The following is a 24,848-nucleotide window of genomic DNA, read 5'->3' as shown; positions in this document are numbered from 1 at the left end:
AATATTTTACTTTCACAAGCTACAAGGACAATCATTAGGAAGAACAGGAAGCATACACTGATTTATAGCTCCAAAAGAAGACTCAGGGGACCGAAAGTAGAAATTACTCAAGTTAGCATTGCTACCAAGAACTCTATAAAGTTTTTAGAAATTTCTACATTTTGTTTCTATGTACAAGGACTTTTACTGCCTTCAAATCTACAATATAAATCTTATTCAGGTCACCTCTATGAAATTTAAATACAAACTCGGTAAATCAGTATAAAGCAGCAGCAATTATAATTGAGGATTTGAGAAATATAATGTGCTAACACTTCTGCAAATGAAGTACTACAAAATGCATTTTAAAACCCTTTCTGTCTAAATGTCAACATTCCTACTTTATTCAAGGGCAGTGAGTAAGTTTTTTTTAAGAACACTAGAGAGCTTCTAAAGAAAACAAATGCTGTAAAAATTGCGGTAAAAGTGACAGGAAAAATAAAATCAATATTCTTCTTTTTTAATGACGTTAAATTAACATCAAGAAGTAATAACAGGGAATGTACAGCAGTAAGTATAGAAAACACAAGCCTACTTTACAAATCAGGATTGCGTACCAGACTAATTTTCTTTAATGCTCATTGTAACTATGGTCCAATGTGAACAGAGAAGAAAAAGCAACAAAATTAAAAAAAAATACAACACAAACCAAAAAACCCTTGTGAAAATGCTGAAAAATGTCACCTATGAGCAGGAACCAAACAAGAACCTGTAACCAGACACAACTAGAACTGCATGGGCACCAGCCTCTCTCCCCTAGTGCTGAATGAGACCTAACAAATATTAAGGTGCTTTAAACAGGAACTGAAAATCCTTGGTCTTATTACCTCTCTGCACAAGCAAGAGCACAGCTGTAGGGGAGATCAGATTACAGAAAGACAGTCTAAGTAATAAAACCAGTAATACCTTAAAGTCTAACAGGAAAACATTCTGCACCCTCCCTTCAGGAAAATACTTTTCAATAGCCCGAAACAGTATTTTTCAATTTCTTCTCCCTTTACTATTTCACTTTATGTATGTTAATTTTGCTTCTTTTCTCTCACAGAAGTTTGGGATTTTACCAGTGGACACTGAGAGGAAATGCAGAACAAGAAACAACCTTTTGAGCACCTTTAGAGCTAGATCCTTACCTTTCAATCACACACACATATCACATATTGTTTCTGAAATCCACCCATCCATATGTCAAACTTCCCACGCTCCCCCTTCAAGCACAGGCAACACTAAAGACATGTAATACGATCATTCTGCATTCATAGTTTTAAAAAACAGTGTACAACCTACATTATTATTGTCTTGCTGTTGGAGCTGAATGCATGAAACTTAAACAGAGACTCACCTTGCATGGTAGCGCGAGTGCCAGGAAGAGCAGGCACTGGAGGAGGAAAGGTGTGACGTGGCTGTCTCAGGTTGACTTTCTGTAAATTTGGTCGCGTGCCAGGAGTGAGGCCTGCAGGCTAGGTCATTTCTTCTGAAAACAAGAGTTAGAACATATTAGTTTAATGCAAACAGTTCAGTAAAGTGACGTGCAGAAGAAAAAAAGAAAAAATCTACCAGGGCAGTAGTCAAGTGGGGCAGAGGCACAATGACTTTAAATGACAGCAAATGAGATAACTTTCTACATGCATGCCAGTTTTGAAAAGACACAGGCATTCCTTCAAAAATGTTTGAAATGCAGTGAAACATCAACACCACTCTCCAAGGCCTGTGCTTGACTTTTTTTTTTCTTTTTTTATTTGTTGATTTTGGGGGTGGGGTGGTTTTTATGAGGGGTGGAGACAGGCAAACAAATTTTAAAGTACCTGACACGTACCCAGAGCTTTAACAGTTAAAGGTAATACTGAGACTTACGACTCTTTTAAAACATGTCAAGAGTACAGTAGGGCTTTGGCAGGGTTTTACTGTAGGTATGTGCTTATGGGAGGAGGTGGGAAGAAAAGAGTTAATGACAGGAAGGATTAAAGCCATGAGCATTGTTTCATACAAGTTAGTAAGAGTGATACAACTAATAATTTTAACTCCAGCCAAGTTCTGCTTCAGCTCTTGAAATGTTTGGCACCCCAGGTATGCAGCCCAGGTTTCTGTTTTGGGATTTATTTTATTTTAAAGAGCACACCTCAAAAACAGTTCAGCAATTCAAAGTCCCCAAACATCTACAAAAATATCTACAAATGCACATGCTTAAGTAACTGAAGATATCCCTTCTAAGAAGTACAACAAGTTGTTAGAGCTTTGTGCTTTGTAAACTTCTCTGAAAAACTGCTCTACACTTCTCTGCCTCTTTCTTCTGTTCAGGAATTAGTAACAACAGCTTGCACTTCCTTCTAAGGACTTGCTGCTTCTAACACCTCTGGGCTCTCATTAAATAAGTGCATTCTTTTCTCTCAATGTTAATAAGCCTTCTGGGTGGAATTCAGCTACTTCTGTTTCAGGGGGCAGGTGCTGAGTGTGAGCCATTTGTCTAGAACCTCTCAGTCACTGGGGAACAAAGCAGGATCTTTCTGAAGGTAATTCATCCTGCCCTTCTCTTTGGCTCATCCTTGTCAAAGCATAATTTAAAATTTAGAATCACAGAACAGTTTAGGTTGGAAGGGACCTTCAAAGGTCATCTAGTCCAACCTGCCTGCAATGAGCAGGGACATCTTCAACTAGATCAGGTTGCTCAGAGCCCCGTCCAGCCTGATCTGGAATGTCTGCAGGGATGGGGCATCTACCACCCCTCTGGGCAACATTAGACAAGGTATAACATGAGACAAACCCCATCTTTCTAAGTCACAGTCTGTAAACAAAGGCTTACAGTACCTTAGTTCTTCAGGGTTTTTTAAATGCACTGATGTGTTTCACTTATGTATTTACGAAGCTTATTACTGCAAGGTTAAATAATTTGCTAAGCTGAGAAAGTGTTCCCTATTTTGAACTTGAATTCTAAAGGCAGTTCTAATTTTTTTCACTCATTCCTCCTTTTTATAAATTTGGGTTATCAATCAACCACTGGACCGAGAGAACAAAACTAAAGTTCATTATAAACCCAGCATCTTCAAAACAGGTCAAATTTGAGTACATGGCTTTTTGCAGTACACTCAGGAAGATCTGATGAATTCCATGGTGAATTGTCTTTCCAAACTCTGCATGCAGGACTACAAAGGGAGAATAATAATTCTACAGGGAAGCTATAATTTCACTGAGAAGTGTAGCATCATTACTGTCACTTAAAAAAAAGAAGTAATTGTTTCCATAAACAAAAGCCTACTCTTCTCAGCATGACAAAAGAGAAAACAGTTAAGCAGCACATCACTGTGTTGTTCTTTCTTGGTAGAATACGAAATTCAGAGGGTTGGTGGAAAAGCCCAAATACTCTCGGTGTAAACAAGTGCAAAAGATTCTGCTCAGCCATGCATTGCTGGGCTCCAGACAGCCCTTGTATACTCCAAGGGCTACAAGCCTGTGTGCAGGTATGGAAAAAAAAAATCTGTTCCACTGTTCAGCTGCACAGAACATTGAAGGGTTTTTCCCCCCCAGAGCTCACATCTAATGGTATCAATACCAGCTTGGCAAACCACGAATATCTATTTAGGCAAATTCAATAGACCTCCTAGGTATCAATTCAGCAAAAAGGTTTACCTGTTATGACACAATTACATCTTTATGATGCACCACTAAGAAAACACAAGACTACAAAACTAGCACAATACAAGGTATATTCGGAGTATGAGGAAATGAGGTTGGGAAAGAGGACTTCTGAGATGGTTTGCTATGGGTTTGGCAAACGGTAGAGGAATTCAATCACTGGGAAGGAACAGCAGGGATGCACTTCTAAAGTCAGTACTGTACCTCATGGAACTTCTCAAGATCTTCATAAGATAGCTTCTTGCCACATGAACATCATTTTCAGATGGCATTTTCTGTGCTACAATATCCACAACCACTTTCATCTTCCTGAGCAGCCAAGCAAGGGGAGGAACAGACTGGATTGAGCTGTGATGTGATGCACAAGTGGACAAGAACTTACAAGTTCTATTTCATTTTTTGTATTTGTGGACACATGTATGTTTTTTAAGAGGTACTTTTTTTGTTAGACAGAATAGTCTGCACAGCCTAAAAATGCTGCTGAGATACCTGGAGGATCGAATCACATAGATACCTGCTTCTGTTGAAGTCCATACCATGATTAAACATTAATTTACTGTGCATAGTCAACAATGCTTTCCACCACATTTTCACCATTTAATTGTATTTACTATTTCCTGCACTTCAAGAAACATCTTTTTCTAACAATAAACAGAGCACAGCATGACTAGTGATTCTAAAACCCTGCACAAATAAGTAGGACTGTAAAGAAAAGATTAAAAGACTCAAGACAGGAATATTTTACAGGCAACTAAAGATGCTGGAAGCTGAGCATTTATATTCTAATGTAATGCCTCTGTATTAATTCTGAGTGACAGAATGAGATCATCTGAACCTACAACCCAGAAAACCTCTAGCATTAATGGAAGCATTAATAAAAGCATTTCACAGAGAGTGTCTTTCTACCAGCACATTTACAAAAGCTGCTGGGAGGAAAATGCTGATGAGCTTTGAAGATACGATACAAAGGGAAGAAAACAATTTCTACTGACTATAAAGCAAGCTGCTAGATAGTGGTCTCAATGACATGTGTGTGCAAATACTTTAGCAATAAAATAACCTTTCAAATCCAGTTTTTCAGCATAAATCTGTCCTTTTATAGTTACTGCTTAGAAGTCATTAAGAAAGACATTCTGAATTTCACAGGCTATAGGGATTAGAGATACTAGCTTAGATTGCTGCAGCAATACTGAGGATGTTGACTGGATATGGCGGGGTCAAGGGGGAGAGAGAAAATATACCTCCTTGACCAAGAGAGAAAAATTATTAAACTAGACAGGCAGATTTATCTGTAAACAAGAACAAAAGCCAGAAAAAATATCTTAAAAATGAGAAGTAGACAGAAAATTGAATACAGTAACAGAGCTACCTCAGTATACAACAGAAATATCAACAAATATGAGCCACTGCCTCTGTTTTCTGGCACAGTCTTAATTTCTGTAGGTAGCATTCAGATAAAAGACCAGCAGATACAGAGATATGTATTTTCCCCTGCCCCTAAAAGAATTTCTGTTTTATTCCCACCTACCAAAGAGCACCCTTATGGTAACCCTACCACATACAGGCTTTTTGCTCTTGGAGTCCCAAAGCAAAAGGAGGACAGGCGGTTCTGGGGACCTGCCAGCAGGTGGAAAGCAATCACTGGGACTTATTTGCCTGTTAATATTTCGTTCCAGCCCTCTGCTGAGTGATCAAGGATGGAAGGCCTGACCACTGGCTCACACGTCAGTGTAAGGCAGCAAATATTTCACTGCAAGTAGCAGCAGCTACACATGACAGAGGCTGCACAGTATTTCTGAGACAGAAAACAGGCTGTCAGTCATCTTGTTACTGGTCCCCTCTCTTTAGCTCAAAGGGGTATTTTTCATAAAAGCAGGGCTGACGTAGTCAAACAAAGACACTCTGACCCATCTCAAGAGTGAGGCAATGAACAATTCCTCCAGCGATTTTTCAGGTAAAACTTTGGAAATGTGAAAATGAACCAAGAATCACACTGATGTGGTATTTTAACCAGGACTGCTCAGGAGGCACTTCATAGAATCACAGAGTGGTTGGAGTTGGAAGGGACCTCTGGAGATCATCCAGCCCAACCCACCTGCTAAAGCAGGTTCACCCAGAGCAGATCACACAGGAATGTGTCCAGGTGGGTCTTTGATGTCTCCAGAGAAGGAGACTCCACAACCTCTCTGGGCAGCCTGTTCCAGTGCTCTGGCACCTTCAAAGTAAAGAAGTTTCTCCTCATGTTTAGATGGAACCTCCTGTGCTTCAGCCTGTACCTGCTGCCCCTCATCCTATCGTTGGGCACCACTGAAAGGTCCTCTTGACACCCACCCCTGAGATATTTATAAACATTGGTAAGATCCCCTCTCAGGCTTTTCTTCTTCAGGCTGAACAGACCCAGCTCGCTCAGTCTCTCCTCATAAGAAAGGTGTTCCACTTCCCTTTGTAACAGCTGTCTTGTGCTATTTCATGCCTTTACGCTGCCCGAAATACATTGATCCTTATTATTGCTTTTCACGTTAAATGCGAATAACTCAAGACAGCTGAGCTTGCCGGCGGGAAGGGAGGAGGAAGGGACAGAAACTCGCCTCCAGGTCACGAACGGCCCCGCCCCGCCCGGTTCCCCCCCCCGCTCATCGAGGCTGCACAGACTTCCCGCTCCGCCACCGCCCCCTGCCGGCCGCCTCCGGCGCCACGCCGGCCCCGCCCCGCAACGCTTCCTGCTGCTCACCCGCATCAGCTGCACCAGGAAATTAAACCTGGGTTTACACACAAATTCCCAGGTTTTCTAACTTAAAAGAAAGGATGAGACAGTGGCCTCAGTCAGAACTGAGCTATATCTCCAAAGAACTGTTGCACGCTGTCAGCACTAATTTTCTGAATTAAAATTCTTGTAGCGGTTATATTAAATATTCTTTTTTAAAAAAAGTATTCAGTTTTCAGTCACTTCAGTTTCTACAGAACATTTTTGGATGCAAAGCTGCAGGCCACTGTGTCACAGCACAGTCCACATGTTTCAGTGTACAATTTCCCTGCAAGCCCTAGAATTCGGGAACCAGTCAATGCAGTTAAACTGAACAACGGCTATCAAAATAAGTTCCCTGTCCATTCACCAAGATGCACCTCAGACTTTTCAGTAGTGCTTTGTTTTTTTAAAAATAGCCCAAAAACTTTCACAGTGGCAGCAGGAGCTCCAAACTATTTTAAACCTCAACTATAAGGAAGAATTTGTCCCTATTCCGGTGTAAGGTAAATGGCTACAAGGCTGCGCTGCCTGCATGCCAAGGATGCCAGGCCAAGGAAATGCAGAATGGCTGCAGCACTGAGATGAAATGGAAACCTACACGTGCTTAAAGGTCAAACACACAGTTCATCAGCATTCTCAAACAAGAAGCACGCTCGGACGCAGCACACACTGAACAGCACATCTCACAAGGCACCCTCAGATTGTTTCAAAGCCAAATAAACTAATTCATGCCAATTCATGTAGAGAAAATGTCAAGATTTGTAGTGACAGGACATGTGCCCTTGCTTGTCCCTTTAAAAATCTTAAATTACTTAGTTGTCCCCAGTTTTCTCATCTCACCTCCCTTAAAGTAACACCAGGCCAGACATACTAACACTCAGTTAACAAATATTTTATAAATCTGTATGTGCTAGGGAGGGAAAAAAAAAAAAAGGTGCTTCCAAGCCATGTCTTTTTTTTTTTCCACTAATCTTGTGCTCAAGGGATTAAAATACACTAGACCAACATATAATACAATTAAATGGGTATGTAACAGGCACTGTAAATAAACTACCAATTCACTTATTCTATTTATGAAAACATCATTCAGATATTTTAAGTCTTCTGAATCCATGGAGCAGGAGGAAACGAAGCTGAAAACCACCATCAAGCCGTAGTAACCCACAAGGGCCTCAAATAATAATAAGAAATAACAATGTCACTGGTTTTCCTTCCAAAAATAGTTAAATATATTTTTCTTTGCAGATTGTGAAGATCTCACCCAACTGTCTAACCTGAGAACTCACAAGTAGAACAGGATGATTTTTTTTTTCTGTTGGTTTGTTTTTTCTAAAAATAATAATACTTTTTTAAAAAAAGATAAAATCATTATCTGAAAAAAATTTTTTTTTTGAATGAACACTTATTTGGTCAAATTATCTTTTTTTTTTTTTCTCATCCTTCCTTCAAATAGACAAACAACATCCCTTTCTATAGAGTGCTGCCCTCTGCAGACAAAGACATCAGGTGCTTTCTGTCTCAGGCAACTATGGTAATAGAATTCACATTACTTCCCATTAATTTAGTCACTGCTAGCAGATCTATCTGCCAGAGTAACACAGGAATAAAATATCTACAATTTGGCAAAACACTAAGGTCCAACAGCAAAGCTATCTATATAAGGAATGTGAACAGCTTCTTGCACCACTCTCAAGAATTCAATGCAACCATGAGTTATACTAATCTAGGCTCAAATGGTTGATATAAATACCATAAAGAAGCTTTAGGTTAAGTGCAATATAATCCCCTCCTCCTTGTCATTTTCAGTGTTTTCCTGCCTTCCATATACCTGTCTATATCTTTGGATGCAATAGAAAAACAAGAAATAGGTAAAAGTAATCTTAAAAGGAGGACAAGACATCCAAACTTGAGGTTGAACACTTCTCCTGAACAGTTACTCCCCTACTTCATTTGTTCCTTATTTCTTTGAAAATGAAGAAAGGAAGGGGTGGTGGTACATACGTGTGAAAGAATATGACAATAAAGAAAAACCACAAAAAGTCCCCTGAAAATGTTCACGCAACAATCCCATGTTAAAGGATCCTCCCCAAATTAAAAAGCTCCCACAATATATTTTGAAGTAAACCTTCACTGTAATTCGTAACCAATATGGATGATTTTTTAAAGTTATATATATGTGTATACAAACACACATGTATGTATAGATATACACATATGATATGCACATATAGATGTGTGTATATATATTTATGCAAAGTCACTTCTTAGGCTTTTCAAAATATGCCCACAACTTCCCTTTCCAGGTTGATGGTTTTGCACTTCAATCACTGCTTTTTTGTCTTCCTGATACACCAAAGCCGTAGTGAAACCTGACCCGCAGTCCACTTCTGAATTTCTCTCCCTGCTTCTTTCTAGAGCATCACAGGCTGAACTGCTTGGTTCCCTTTTTGTAAGGCTGTCCTATTGCCTTCCACTCAGATACAGCCTTGGATGCCCAAACTTTCTGCTGTCCTGGGCCAGACAGCAGCAATTTAAGTGCTTTTTCTAAAGTACGCTCTATGCCAGCATTCATACCACCTATCCAGGAAAGCAGATCTGTAGTGAGCTTTATAAAAACACCACACACTATGTCTCTTTCACACTTACTCCCTGAATTAAAAAAAAATATCTGAATGGAACTTTATTTGAGGTTAACAGAACCTTATTTGGGATGAAAATTAGGTATATTAAGTATCTGTTATATTATGTAACTGTTGAATATTAAATGGAAATGCTTTCACATCATTATTGACAAAATACTGCTTATATGAGATTTAAAAAACTAGTATGCCAGCTCAATAGCCTAGGAAAATGAATTTAAAGGTGAAGCTTGTAGTATCAGAAATCATCAACAGCAACATTACCGTTAGCTTGTCAACTGTGCACTCTTTCCCAAAATCAACACAGGAGGGCTGACATGCACAAATTCAAAGTACTACTGGCAAGACTCCAGCCATACCAGGGTTTTTGTTTCAAGATTCTGCTTCTCTTTATTAACAGCAGCACACACTCGTTTGTCACAAACAATGCTCTTCGCATTTTAGCATCTATTCTTTTGGCAAAATCCCCTGTGACATACTTCACTGGAATGGGGTAAACCACTGATGAAAACTAATCAGCCTGGTATATGAAAAAAGCTCCTTTCCGACCTCAGGCAGCTGAGCCCCGCTGCTACATCCCCATGGTCGGGTGACAGCTGGATTGGCCACAGGCAGAAAAATCCAGACATCCAAGACACTGCATGTAACATGCACAGACACACACTGCAGAAGATGAACAGTTAAAAGGGAGAGAACAGTTGGTAGTCTCAAGCAACATTGAAACTCATATAGAGAAATTAAAAATAAAGAACAGAATTTTCATGAAAAAAAACCAGCCATTGGCAGCCTGGTCACTCTATGACAAATGTACGACTGACCTACCATACTCAGCTCTTTTCAATGTTTAAATGACCTCTGGATACACAATACCATAAGCATAAGTTGCCATGCATAAAAATATAACCCAGTACCAGTCCTTCTTTTAAAGTGGGAATTATTTAGCCAGCTTCTAAGACACAGAAGCTGTGTTAGCACACAGAGAATGAAGCACTACCAACTCCTAATAACAAACCATTTTATACCTAATCTAAAACTGGTGCAAACTGGCCACAAACAGCTTCTGTTTTCTTCAGGGAATGATTGCTACCCGTCTTGTCCAGTCTGAAGCCATATTATTGAAATCACCCCCCACTAAGAAAAAGATAAGGGTATCCCAACATTACAAGACCGATCAGGGACAACTCAGTTCTCTGTTTCTTGAACTTCTGCATCAGTATTCTAACTCAACCTTCCAATTATTTCCACATCAGAGCAATACTAAAATTCTGGCCTTCCTATGGCTATTCTGAAACCTTTTTTTCACCCCAAATACAGCAGCAGAAGTGACTTGGGTTCAGCAAGACCTAAGAGAAGGAATACTGAAAATAATATCAGCCAACAGGATCAGTAAAGGAATTCATATAGAATGATAAACTTGTAGCCCAACTTAGACTTCCCCACCCAAAAGCTTTTTCTAAATTTCTGTTGAAACCATGCTGGTACTGGTGGCATAGAAATGCAGAGGATAATGCAACCTTGAAGATATATTATGTAGTAAAATTGTTCATGAAAAGGAATGGCTAAAGCAGATGCACTGCAGAAATGGTATTTAATTAAATATTTAGAATAATACTGCAGGTCTCGATTAAATGATATAGTCCTTTTTAGCCAGAAAACAACATTGGAATAAGAAGTAGAACCAACTAACAAGCCCACACGAAGTATTTTTGCTCATCTATTTAAGAGCTTGCATTTGCTAAGTATTCAAACATTGCTTCTTAGCCTATTCTCACAGCACTTGGGATTCTCAAGTAATCTTCCAAATAAATACTAGCCACGTCATACAGCATCCAGGAGCCATTTATTCCAGCTTAGCCACCATTGAGACAAAATATGAGTGCAATAGTGTAGAAAAATTACAATATTTTCCACATTAATAAAGACCTCAATAAGTTTTTTGTGCAGAAATTTTCCCTTGGGGCATCTCAGTCTCAGAAGGACAACAGAGATTTGAAAGGAAAAAGTGGTGCATGAAAAAAAAAAATAAAAGGAAGGTGGAAAGTGAGCAAACTCTCTTCTGGACTACATGTACAAGTGTAGCAAAAATTTCTAGTGCTTCCACTGAATGCAGTATGTGAAAATAGCTATGCAGCTGTAAATCACTGTGATATATGGCACTGTTTAAAAAAGGATTTTTATTGTCATAGTAACTATTTTCAGATTAAAACAGACAGTTTCGGCACATTACAGAACTCATAATGTGGGTGTGAAATCTCAGCTGCCTTAACGTGTTAGAAGCCCGAGGTGTAAGGTGGTTAGAGTTGCACAATCACCCTCTGAGGTAACCTCTCCCTCCTTAATGTCCCAAGGGCAGCTCAAGTTTCAGGTGGAGAAGCTAATTGTTATATCCCCTTCTTAATCTCCAACTGCTGACTGCAGCTGTAACAGCATTACAACAAGAAGCAGTACAATTTGAAACACTTACGCATACATCTACAATTTCTCCATTGGCAAAGGGCAGATATTTTCCCTCAACTTCTTGCAGCACGAGCTCCTCTCCTCCAATGCCTGTATTAATCCAGGCCAAATCTCTCCATCATTTTGTGTAGTGATTCTTCATTGAAGTAGAGGGGATATGCATGGGCAGGTACAATGTTGTCACTGCTGTCAACCAGAGCTCCTACCAGCTGGTGGGGCTGCAGATCTGTGCTTACCCTGAGAAAGGCAAAGCCACCACCTGCCATCCCTAGAGGAAAGCTGCGGGCTGCACAGAGGCAAGTGAAAGAAGCTGTCTCCTCTGCTGAGGCTGGCTCCACGTCCTGATATTTTATTCTGTCAGACATAGAGCTGGACCCTAACTTCAACCCACCCTACAAGACAGTGCCAATCCTTATCTCACAGTGGTTGAGTAAGCTACAGGAGATGGCCACAGAAGCATGCATGGATAAGAATGACCTTTCTTCCCCTGCACTGTCTCTCATACAGAGTATCAGGGTCATCCAGAGACAGTGATACTCTTCCTCCTATTGCAAGGCGACTAGCAGCTGTGCCTGGAGAAGATGGATCTCCCTTTAAACCCTGCACACAGTACTATACCTACAGGATGCACAAACTTGTCCAGGTCTCCACCCCTGCCTAAACCTTCCTCCCTCCACCACACACACAGAAATGGAAAGGTATGTCTGAATCCTGAAAATATAGGGCTTAATTTCTTCACTCCTCTCAACAACGTTGAAACTCTTCCAGAAACTTACACATGAACTAAGAGTTCATGAAAAGGAAATGCAATGAACGCAAGGATATCATAGAATAGTTTGGGTTGGAAGAGACCTTCAAAGGTCATCTAGTCCACCCCCCTGCAATGAGCAGGGATCAGGTGGATCCTTCAACTAGATCAGGTTGCTCAGAGCCCCATCCAGCCTGGCCTGGAATGTCCCCAGGGATGGGGCATCTACCACCTCTCTGGGCAACCTGGGACAGTGTTTCACCACCCTCATTGCAAAAAAAAATTCTTCCTCATGTCTGGCCTGAATCTCCCATCTTTTAGTTTAAAACCATCACTCCTTGTGCTATCGCAACAGGCCTTGCTAAAAAGTCTGTCCCAATCTTTCTCATAAGCCCCTTTTAAGTGCTGAAAGGCCACAATAAGGTCTCCCCAGAGCCTTCTGTTCTCCAGGCTGAACAACCCAAATTCTCTCAGCCTGCCCTCACAGCAGAAGTGTTCCATTCTTCTGATCATTTTTGTGGCCTTCTCTGGCCTCCCTCCAACAGGTCCGTGTCTTTCCTGTGCTGAGGGCTCCAGAGCTGGACACGGGACTTTGGGTGGGGTCTCACCAGATCAGAGTAGAGCAAAATCACCTTCCTCGACCTGCTGGCCACATTCCTTTTGATGCAGCCCAAGATATGGCTGGCCTCTGGACTGTGAGTGCACACTGCCAGCAGATGTCCAATCTTTCATCCATCAGTACCTCCAAGTCTTTATCTACAGGGCTGCTCTCAATCCCTTCATCCCCCAGCCACTATTGATATTGGAGATATCAAACTGGCAATACCTCTGCCAAAGATTCACCCATGATAGCCAGCTCATCCCCTGATCCAGAGAATCAGCAGTGGACATGGACAAGGGACCATCCCTTGTTCCACCCCTGTAGTTCAGACCCTTCAGGCAGCAGTTCCCAGAGCCACTGGTCCACATGAAGAAACCACTCCAGTTCAGCCACTGTGTAAACATGCTCAAGTCTTCAGTAAATTTATGCTGATAAAAAAAAAAAACCAAACTCCTACTTAAACTATTAACTGCAACAATGCTGTTTCCTTTTATTTGGATACCCTGGAAACAACACAGGCCTTATTTTGAGCAGATGTATGGCAGCCTTAGAACACTTAAAACCATTTAAGAGTTGGAAGTTTAAAAGTCTTGACCAGACAACTCTGATTTCTGGAATTCCCAGAGCAGAGCTGATTTTGTTTAGTGGATAATGTTCTTGCAGGCTTTTAGGCTTCTTTTGCAGAAACTGAATGTGCCAAAACACACACCCAATTTAACCTCGTTAGACCTGAAATCCAGGTCAAATCACAGAATCACTTCACAGCAATAACACCACAAACCTTCAATAGATTATTCCTCTTCCAGCCCACCTCAGACCCCTCCTTCAGATCTTAATCTTTAGTCACCCTAATTATCACCAAGTGTAAGTTTTACAAGAAAGTAAATCTGGCAAAAATAAAACTAAAAAAATACAAGTTGAAATGTGCTTGGATACAAAGAAAAATCGGAAACTACTTCAATGATTTTTTTGAGGTCAGATCAGTTACAATGGATGATAATAGACAGGAAAAAAAGCTCTCGCTATATTCACAAATAGTTATTCCTGCTGCTAAAACTTGCGTGCTAAAAAAACACAGGGGCTATCAGCATCCCTATGAAGAGACTAATTTAATAACTGAATTCATCCTTGCACTCTGCCTGCATAAACCAACGATGGATCCTGATGCAAGGTATCTCTGGACAATCTCACAACAAATAATTGTACTATATATTCACATGCAAGTTGTGCCTATGTCACTATTTTTAAAGCTGAAGCAGTGAACATGGCTCTAACACTGAATACTTATCTGGTTGCATTTATGTACTAGACTTAGTCTTCTTCAGCTGGAAAACAAAATAGTGTTTTAACACTAGTGTTAGGGTGGTACAGAGCTCCCTCGCAGAAGTTTAAACAGCCTCAAGGAACAGAAAAGATGTCTTTCATACATAAAAAGATCACTGAAAGAGACACACTGAATACTACACGAGCTCCACATGATTAATGAAAGTCTAATATTTTATAGCTTTACTTGAAGTTCAGTGAGGTCAGGAGAAACGTGATATGTTTTAAGTGCCAGCATTCTGCTATGTATTATTATGCTTTATTATAAACCAACAATAAACCACAGAAGCTGATCGTAACTCTTCTGGGATCTCATCTCACAAATACAACAGGCAATTCCTACCTGAGCAGCTCACACTGGAGGGAAGCTCCATTAGCCTCACTAGATTAAGGATTTCTCTAATGGAACTGGCTGCTCTGTCTGTTCACCACTAAGCAGATAGAGAGAGAAACACATCCTGAGCCCACGCTGCTCTGGCACCCCACCTTCACAGCATATGTTCTTGAAGAGCAGGAAGCAGCAACTGCCTGGCAGTGACAAAAAAATCCTCCTCTGCCAAATTTATCATTTAACACCCTCCCTCGCTTCCCAAAACTGCGTAAAACAAGTGTATTTAAATGTCGTCTTTTTTTTTCCAGATTGCTCACTACTTCATATTCCTCTCCTTCCCAAGGAGAAATCCCACGATCCCTCCTTAGATTTACAGGGAGGGACAATTTTGGTCTCAAACATTTATCAGCATACTTGTTTCCTCTTGCACTGTTCCGTAAAAATCCCCTGGCATCCTCGTGCAACCTCTGCACATGTCAGCAAACTGTTCACAGCCTGAGAAACTTTTTTCCACTGAATTTTCTTTTCGCACCAATAAAAGCTCAAGATTTAAAAACTCTCAGGCCTTGACACTTCAAGTTCCACTAACAGACTGACTCTGCTACCCCATTTGCCCTGATGATACATACTGGGATGAAGAAACTGGCCCAAGAAAACCAGTTGCAGACCTCTCAGAGAGCAGTAACTGCAGACCTCTCAGAGAGCAGTAACTGCAGACCTCTCAGAGAGCAGTAACTGCAGACCAGGCCAGGGCAGGGCACCGCTGGGAGGTGAGTGGTTTTGCTCAGCAACAGAAAGCACACTGAAGCCAGGTCTGCAGCAGAAATGGAAGGCAAACTGGCAAGCAAACCACAAAACACTCTTCTCAAAGTCACCTCCCTTCTTCCATACCTGCTGACTCCACTTCAACAATCCTACTATGAAATTTTTATCAGATGTATTTGAGACAACCCTGCATGGCTTTCCCCTCCCTCCATGGACAAGTTCATAAGGTGCAAACAAGCAAAGATAAAAGCACCCAGAGCACTTGCTCACCCCAGCAATGGTCTTAGGGGTGAGGAGCTGTTGGAGCTGCTGGAGCTGGTGTCCTGCTTCCTGGCCAGCCTGGCAGGAACCTCCAGCTCCAGCACAACCACAGGTACCTACCCGGGCACTGCGCCGGTCAGCGCCTCCTCCCCAGACCCCTTCCCTGGGGACCAGGCACGGCTCCCAGCTGGCAGGTGAGCCCCCACGGCAAGGAGCGGGATTGAGCCACGAGAGAAGCAATGAGGCCCCAGCTGCAGAGAGGCATGGGGTGCAGGGTGACACCCATCTGGGCTTTGTCCTCAGCAAAAGCAGGGGATGCTGGTGGAGCAGAGCATGGGACCCTGCAGCCCTCTGCGACCGCCCACCCGTCCTCCTCCTGCACTAATCCGCGCCGCTGGGCCAGATTAGGGGATATAATTAGACTTACAAAGGAGCCTTGTTACTGCTCCCCGCTAAGAGGCCGGAGCAGTTTTGATTAGTCAGACCAGCAACTCCACTGACCGACTCTGGCGAACATCACCTGCAGAGCTTGGTGGAGAGGAGTTGAGCAAAGCCCACGAAATGAAACCAGAGGACTGTTCCTGAGTAGGAACAGGGAGTGGGGATTTTGATTTTTAATTTGGAGAGGTGTTTGACACAGCATGTGGAAAATACACTGAGATTATGCTGCTGAAACTAGTCTTTTTTCAGCTGTTCCACCCTTTCCTTTTGCAATCCTCTAAGTAAATACATGAGTGAACAGACCAGTCTGGGGCACTATATTGAAAAGTTAATGTCACCTATGAGATGACAAATATGCTCTAGGAGCTAAACTAAAAGAAAATCTCCAGAACATCCTGGGCCTCTTAAGATCTGATGGGCTGTCAATATGATTTGAGAGTTACAGATGTTTTTCCTATACATTAAAAACAATAAGCCAGTCTTTTCAGGGAGCAGCACTTCCTCCAAAAGAGAGACAGCCTGTGACACCCCTAGAAATAAATAACCTTAATACTCAGGCACTGGAAATCATCACCTACAGAGAAGGGTGGCAAGTACATCCTTCTGTCCCCCAGGGAGACCAATGTTACAAATTCTGGGCAATACTTAAAAAAGACAATTTATTTTATTAACTTTTTTAAAATATAAGCTTTATTCCACACTCATACCATTAATCCCCTGCCGCTGGCCAGATTTGCACATGTAAGCTTGCTGCAGTTGCTGATCATAGTCATACCTGAGGATGTAAAGGACACGGTAACAGGCTGCACAGGGTTTATCTGGGTGAAAATGAAAAAGGTAAGTTCTGCTGTATCTTTAAGCATCGACCCAGGAGAATGAGAAGGAGAAACTTTCTTCTTGTATTACTAGCCTATGGGCAGAGACCAGTTTTTTCTTAGGTTCACTGACTCATCACACTAACCACACAATAACTATACATTTTTATTGGTTCTGTGCACAGCAAACTGATTGCCACAAGATGCTGAATGCACCACAGCAACCTTACCAACAGGCTGACCTGCATACAAAAAATGAATGGCTTTTTCACAGGTCAAAGTAGGATGTGCTTATAGTCACAAAGGAAATGCTGGAAGTACCGTGGATTTACAGAAATCCTCAAACTTCAGGAGTGAGGAGGAGGTTGGCAAAGGGGCAAAGAGCGGTCTTATTTTATGCAGGCATATTTCGATGTTAGGAATAAATTTAGCATATCACTAGACATAATAAGATAGCATATGGCAGAATAACACAATTGTAAAGAAGTCTAATGGCTCCACTGTGTGAACTTGTTGGAAGTTAGAGGGTGTATGGCTAAAACTTTCCCAGCCAGACAGCAATACTCTATCAAAAAAATGACTGCATTTCACATAGAGGTGACAGTATTTATTTCTCACATACGTTCAAGCTAGTATAATGAGGTATTTTTGGAAATAGTCTGAATAAAGGTGGGCTGCTGTGATCCCTTGCTTATCAACAGTAACACACATGCATGTGTGTGCATATGCACACTCAGTCTGGAGAAAGACTTTCATTTGATAGGTCACTTTTCTAACATTGTTTCTGAGAGATTTTAAAATGTGGAGTTATTGTTATGTGAATTAGGGTTCAAAGTTCAGCTGACAAACACTATTCCATACTTTGTGACTTACTTGGCAAAACAGAGAAGTAAAACCAAGTGGAAAAAACTTTTTTTTCCTGAATTTCCCACAGCAAGTCCATCTTCACTCTACATAACAGAACAATGAATTGCATAGTGAGCTCTACTGAATCCACTGTCTGAAAAAGTATTAGAATTACATTGGTACAGTGGTAAAAAAGAGGAAAAGCAAGTATCTCCTTAATTTTAAAGAAGAGGAAAACTTGAACTTCAAGATGTACTTGGCTAATAGGATTTTTAATTTGGCCTTAAAACCTTTTTTCCAGTCTTAATCTGCAACCAGACACTGATGATCTGTCAGCCAGAACAGCAAACAGACAAAGCAAGCTCATCTTACCTTCACTACAAGGACTGCTGGGCATGACACTGCATTTGCTGAAACAGTCTCATAATTGCAAGGAAGGCATTTATAAAAGACTAGTTGACAGTTTAAAAATATCCCTGAAAGGACTGGGATTATTTATTATTGTGCTTCTTATACACATAGGATTCAAAGATCAGAGAAGGTGGGTGACAAGACAAATGCCACACACAAAGATTTCAGTCTATCAAACAGAGACTTTTCAGTCAAGTATTTTGAGGGCAAAGACCCCCCTCCCCAAGGCCTTATCTCAAGTGTAAACCTGCCTCTCTTCAGGAGAGTACAACCAAGTAAATAACCTGGGATCATTACTCTAGTTGCAGTTGGATTACAGTGTAGAAGGAAAAGGAGCCTACAGCCAACTTCCCACACTTGGTATTAGTGAAGATGTGCTTATAAAGCTATGACACTGGATTTGTAATCGTGATGAGCTTTAGTCTATGTAGTACCAAACAATGCTTTATTAATATAACTGCTCTTCCCTTAAAAGAGGAAACTGTATGTTCCTAGTTCAAAGGAAACCCCTGCACTCCACAATCTGAGCTTCCAGAAGGCTTTACCTCCTTACTGAAAAATAAAACACCAGCTAATAGCTTTGAAATTTGAAAACAGAACAGGTCAAGAGTTACCCCCTCCACCTTTTCCTCTCCTATCCCTCGAATCACAAAACAGCGATTCAGGGTGAAAAGCTTTCATAAGGAACACCCATACCTTTTTCACTCAGAAAGATTTCCCAGATAATTTTTTAGTTTGTTTTAGTAACCCAAGTTGTGGGAAAGACCTTTTATGTTACTTAATTAAAATAATAGCCACAAGAGAGCGCTACCAGCAAAGGATTTGCAGGAAAACAACAGACTCGTGAAGCTATTCAGAAGAAAAAGAAATAAAAATGCATCTGCTGTGGTCAGGCAGTCTTATTTGCACATTTAAAAGAACTCCTCAGATATTAAATTGCTATAACTGTGATCTTCAGCAGTCAGGAGAGGTTCTGGATGTCTTCATTTTCGAACATGGACTTTGAGACACGTTCATTGTTCTTTCTCTTTGTTTACTCAGCAGTTTTTGGATTTTAGGCACCTTTAAAATGACTCACTCCAACTGAGACACTTGAAATTAACAGATTGTTTTCTGATATCACCTTTTAGTGAATTACAAACATTCAAAAAAAAAAAAACAAACCCAACCCAAAACCTCAATGCAATGAGCTAAAACATCAAAACTGTTTGTGCCTTTGCTGTTTGTTTTTGGTCTCTGTGCACTGAGTATTTGAATACCCTGTACTCTCTTTTTACCCTTCTAAGAAAAGTGCTGACAAATTTTAACAACATCAGCCTATTTTTCTGGATGCAGCAAATGGAACTGTAGCATTTTTTTTCCCCACACAAAACATGAGGAGTTCCTGTTTTTGCATTTTCAGCCTCTAGTATCTTATCATAAAAGGAAGTGACTCCCAAAAAGTAACCCTAAAAGAGAACTGACCTAGAACGTGACAACAGCAACAACAAAATATAACCATGTCCTTAACTTACGGACTTCTGAGGGAGGGAGTGGCTCTAAAATATAGAAAAGTAGTAATAAAAGCAACCTATTCATATTTGGATGTCTTAGAATGGCAAATTGAACCAGTATTTTGAAGACAAGTTACTGAGTCACACGGTACAGGTTCAAGTCCCTGTCATTTTAGCAAAGAAGCATATCCAACCTCAAATGCCTATTCTCACCTGCCAAAATTAACATATAGAACTACATGATTATCATCTGCCTTGTTCTCAACCATAGCAAGACCTATAGAGTCTGTAGCATTGCTCTTTGCTTTCTTTTCACGTGTCAGGTAACCAGTCGGTCTGACCTCCCATCTGCCAGTCACCCTGTGTCTGAAAATGGAGCACACAGCAATGACGCATCACGGTCAGCAGTGCCTCTGGTAAAACGGCCACGCTGGAAGAAGCATTATTACCTTGTGGCAGCACAGCAGAGCAGCTCCTTCCTACCCCACAACCTAAGTAAGTCGCATTTCATGTTAAAAAAAAACCCAAAGAGACCTGCAAAATGCCCTGCTTTGGCCTGCAAAAACAAATAACTGCAAATAAATTATCAAGTCTTAGTGCCCTTAAAGAGTTCAGTCATTAACCTGGGCAAAGTAGGATTTCACCATCAGAGTCTGCTCTGGTTTTCCTTGTACCTCAGCCCAACTGTACAGGCTTGAGCAGGACAGAACAGCAATTTCATTTATAAATAAGATATGCATTGTTGACTAAGAAGTATTAAGTTGTATGAGTAATTAAATCATCAATCTTCCAGCCTGCTAAATTCACAATAGATGACCATGATAAAACTTTAATATTCTGGAACAGTTTTCCTTTGCTCTGCCTTGGGGAACTAGACAGGCACATCTGGATGCCCAAGATAAAAGTGTTGATCTTGGGATTTATGATATATTATATAAGATACACAAATATATTTTCCTCATCCTTATTTTGTGCAGATTCGCTACCTTTTGATGGCTAGATAGCATTAAACTCCTGATGTCGTCCTCTTACCTCAGTTTTTGCCATGATTTATCAGAATTCCTCTAACGGATAGGATAATAAAATATTTTTTAAATTAGTGTTTATAATCTGGAAGCATCCAAAATGCTTTCCATATTGAAAAACCAGCTACAAACTCTGGTTTACTTTCAGGGATTTTAGAATTTATCATGCTATGTAAGTAAGGTGCTAAAAAAAATTAACCTTCAACATAAATACAAAAAAGGCTTCATTCAGCAGTAATGCTTAAGAAAAATGCAGCCTCTGCTAGGGCAGGTGCTAACAGCAGCAGAAGGACTTAAAATACCCAGGGGATTTTAGGCTGTTTCACCCTGACTGAGGCAAAGATCAGGAGCAAGGAGGAGCACACAAAGCAGCCTTTGGGCACGATCCCCACCAGCACCTTTGCCCAGGATGGAGCACAGCAGCAGGCAGCTGCCTGCACCGGCCCAACATGCTGCCTTCAGCAAGAAGGAACTTGTCACATCCACGGAGCACATGGCTGTGGAAAACCCGCTGTGCTTGTGGCCAGAAACAACGGGTGTGTTTTGCCTCCCAGCCACCTACCGCTATGAGCTTATCCTTCGATACCTGTCCCAAACGAACTGAGTTTCCTCATTAACCACATTTCAAATACCAACTGGTGTTTCTACCCAGGTGTGGTGTATTCCCACACCAATTTCAACTGTGATTTACCCAACCACGTCCAAGGTCATTCAAAAACGGGAGTGAGGAAAGAGTTCCTTCAGTCCCAGGGCATTTGAGGAGACAGCCCAGCTTTACTTCACCTCATTCCTGGTTAAAGCACTCTAGCCACATGATGCGAATTATTGACTTCCACAAAGAACACCACTACAAGCTGAGATGCTTCGAGTTTTATTTGGGTAAGCTTTTTTTGCTCTGACATGCCCTAAGCCAGATCAGATTTTGAAGACATTACCATCCTCCAGAGTGCTTTCTTCCCCATCATATGCCACCCTCCAGTTTGGCTGCTCACTTGCAGGCAAGGCTGCTCCATGAGCCAGACCAAAGAGCTGATGCTGACTTCAACTGCAGACCAGAAGAAATTTCCCCAGACCTCGGCTTTTGTCACTCTGCCCTTCCTAGGGACTCAGCATGAAGCTGAACTAAAAGCATAAGGGCTGTATAACTCGGCATTGTAGTAGCTGTGCTAGACTTTGTTTTGCCAGCTGACCCACTATTATGCAGATTCAGCAGCAATGACCATAAAATAATGGGTTTCATGTGTAAGAGATAAGATGTAAATTTGTTCAGTTATTCAGTAACTAAAGCTGCAACACTCTTGCATTCCTGCCCTTCTTTTACATGGTCATACTTCTGGAGTTAAGGGTTTGATCCAGAAATTTTAAAACCTTTTTATAATCTTTTCAAATTGGAGTGCGTTACATGTAGTTATTTGAGCAAGTAGAGCATAAAATCTCTATACTGAACATGGTAGGCTACTTGACACTGAAACATTTAAGAAGCATCCAAATTCTCAATCTCATCAGTCATTTAATCTTCAGGAGATGAAATATGTAACCTAAAATGAAAGTAGCTCAAGGAGAACTGCACCGCAATGAAACAAGAGTATTAGTGCTCTCCCAAAGCTCTACACATGCATGTCAAAATTCTTGACTAGTGTTTAAAAAACCCAACATTCTTAAGTGCTTAAGAGCAACCCCAAACAATTTGATATTTCAAAACACATACAACATACACAGAAGCATGCCTTCCAAATGCAAAGAAGATTCCCAACATAAAACCACTACTTATTTGGTCTTTAATGGATGGGCTGCAATTCTGTTTTAGTCAAGAGTTTGCAGTGACCTACAGTATTATGAAACACACAAAAAAAACCATTGTCTGTGTCTGCATATGAATTACCATGTGACATGAGTAAGTCTTCAGACACCCAAATTTTAGAAGGCTCACCTGCTTCCCACTCTTACTCGAGGGGTTACATATTAGAGTTTCCACCACCTACACTGAAATTCACCAGTGGAAAGCAGTTTTAAGAATAAATCCAATGTACCACCTGGTAAAAAGCTATGGTTAAATCCTGTAAGCACTTGTATAGTTTTTCATCTTCAGTCATGTGAGAGCTCTCCCTAAATAGGATGAGAGTACTCATGCTCAAAATTAACCATTTCAACAAGTGCTTGCAGGAATGAAGAAAAAAAAACAAACCCAAACCTAGAAAACCAGTCAGGACTCACAGGTTGTTACTATCTGATGCATATTCCATCCCACAAAAAAAGCAACATCGCCCAATTTTAGCCATTACTTAACAAAACTGAATAGCATTGCCACAAGTAACCTTTTGAATAAGCATATTCAAATTATAGAGGTTTCCTTTTACCCACAAAGAAATGTCTATGCCCTTTCTAACAGCGCTGACTTGGGAAAACGTGGTGACATCTGTTGCATTTTTAACTTTCTGTTACTCAAGTTTTACAGGCTAGATTTTTTTAGATTTGTAAAGAAATAAATTATGAAAGTCATCACAACATAAAAACATGTCACTCACAACATACATACTGAGAGAGTCCTGACAATTGTACAAGAAAAACATTAAAAAAACACAAGGCAACAGTTTGGTCTTAGAAACCAGGGGCAACACACCGCCAGCTAGGGGGACTGAAGCTTATGTTCACCTCAAGTGTCCACTGGTGTGTCACTAACAGCATGAATCAAAACCTGCTAATGTAACTAAGAAACAGGTGAGGTGGGCAGAAAAATCAATAAATAAAAGTGCTTTTTAGATGTACACCCACCAAAAAGACAGCTGGCATGGGAAATATCCAAACACCTGAGTGGTGTTGCCAGGGCCATGGTGAAGGGAACATGGATTCACACAATTTCCATGTTGGTTAAGCGACAGCTAGGGGAAATGGTCCTCATCAGGGCACTTCCCAGGTATAATTTGTTGAAAACGTAAGATGAAAATGTGCGCTCTTGCTTTTGCCATGTCCACTCCTTCCATCAGCAGTGCAGGACTACACAGCTGAAGGAGGTGGAGGAGCGCAGTAGTGGCCGCCCAGCCCCATGTTTGCCTGTGGAGTAGGTGGGGGGCACACCCAAGTGGAAGGGGAACTGCACGCCAGTCGGCCTCCTCTGTGGAACCCCACCAAGCACACACAGAGTGGCTTCTTTGGCTCCTGCTGTCCCACTCGTGAGCCACGGCAGATCAGTGGCAGCACCAAAGGAGAGAAGAAGAGGCCTTGGCCTGGCAATGCCCTGTCACACATCCTGACACACATGGCTGGCTCCCTCCTCCACTGCAAGACCCAGCTGGGAGCAGGGGTGGTGGACATCCTATCTGGCACACACTGAAAACCCGCCATCCCGCTTCATGCAGAGCGGGCTGACAGCACTGACCCATTTCTCAGTAAATTTCCAAAATGGGAATTTAATGGCCCAGCCCTTCCACCAACTGCAGCCACACAGAAACATTCAAGCCTTGAATCTGAAAGCTGTGTGCATCTGTTGCAAATACTGGCTTGCAGAGTCTGCATACCAAAGATCTGCTGTTCTATGCTCACATCAACTCCAAGAAACATGGGTGGTGAGGGGCTTTCACATCTGCCTACTTTTTACAGCAATATACATGTGTGCAGATACAGCCCTGGAAACCCCCACTGCGGTTTCCTACTCCTTCCCAAAGTCTGGCTGAAAATACAGGCATTAAGAAACAACAAAAAAATATGTTCTTAGTCAAGGCCAAGGTCAATCTTTAAAAAAGAAGAATTATGGCTATTGGGCAACAAGAGAGAAATCACTGTTATTTTTTTGTCTGTAATAAGCCCTAGTTCCAGAAGCAATGGAATGAGATTTAACAGCAAAAGAGATTTTACTTCTACTCAACAGTGGTTCTCTGCAAATGCATTTGGTTTATTGAGCAATACTTAACCATAACTGTGGACTAAATATGTGTAATACTTGCTTAAAATCTGCAAAACTCTACTAACTATTTTGATATCTACAAAACTGGAACTACCAAGTGGCCAAACACAGGTAAGAGGCAGAATTCACAGTCCTCCATCCATATCTCATAATTGTACCGAAAACACAAATCCCTCATCTCACAATTTGTATTGCCAAGTCTGACAGTACTCCTGCAGTCACAAGGAGCTATGAAGTACACAGCTAGCTGTTGCACTCATCATAAATGGGCAAAACTAGATCTTCGTTGGTAAGTTACACAAAACTCACTACAGAAAGGTCACAGGTGGTATTGAGCATGTTTCCACCCAGAATACGACAAAATTTCAGCAATTGCCCA

The 24,848-nt window shown here is 41.2% G+C and overlaps 1 protein-coding gene across 1 annotated transcript in view; it reads right to left on the bottom strand.

The window, feature by feature from the left end:
- The window catches only part of SHROOM2 (shroom family member 2), a gene marked incomplete at both ends in the record, with an annotated part of 122,178 nt that overhangs the window by 41,688 nt on the left and 55,642 nt on the right, over window positions 1-24,848 (bottom strand). Inside the window, one exon of the mRNA XM_080341983.1 lies at window positions 1,379-1,510. Within this exon, the coding sequence (XP_080198109.1) occupies window positions 1,379-1,510 (132 nt within the window). The remainder of the gene's footprint in view (window positions 1-1,378; window positions 1,511-24,848) is intronic.

The sequence above is a fragment of the Nesoenas mayeri genome (assembly GCF_963082525.1).
Source record: "Nesoenas mayeri genome assembly, chromosome: 1".
Classification (NCBI taxonomy): Eukaryota; Metazoa; Chordata; class Aves; order Columbiformes; family Columbidae; genus Nesoenas; species Nesoenas mayeri.
The sequence above is the reverse complement of the archived record's forward strand: the minus strand, read 5'-3'. Positions and strand labels throughout refer to the sequence as shown.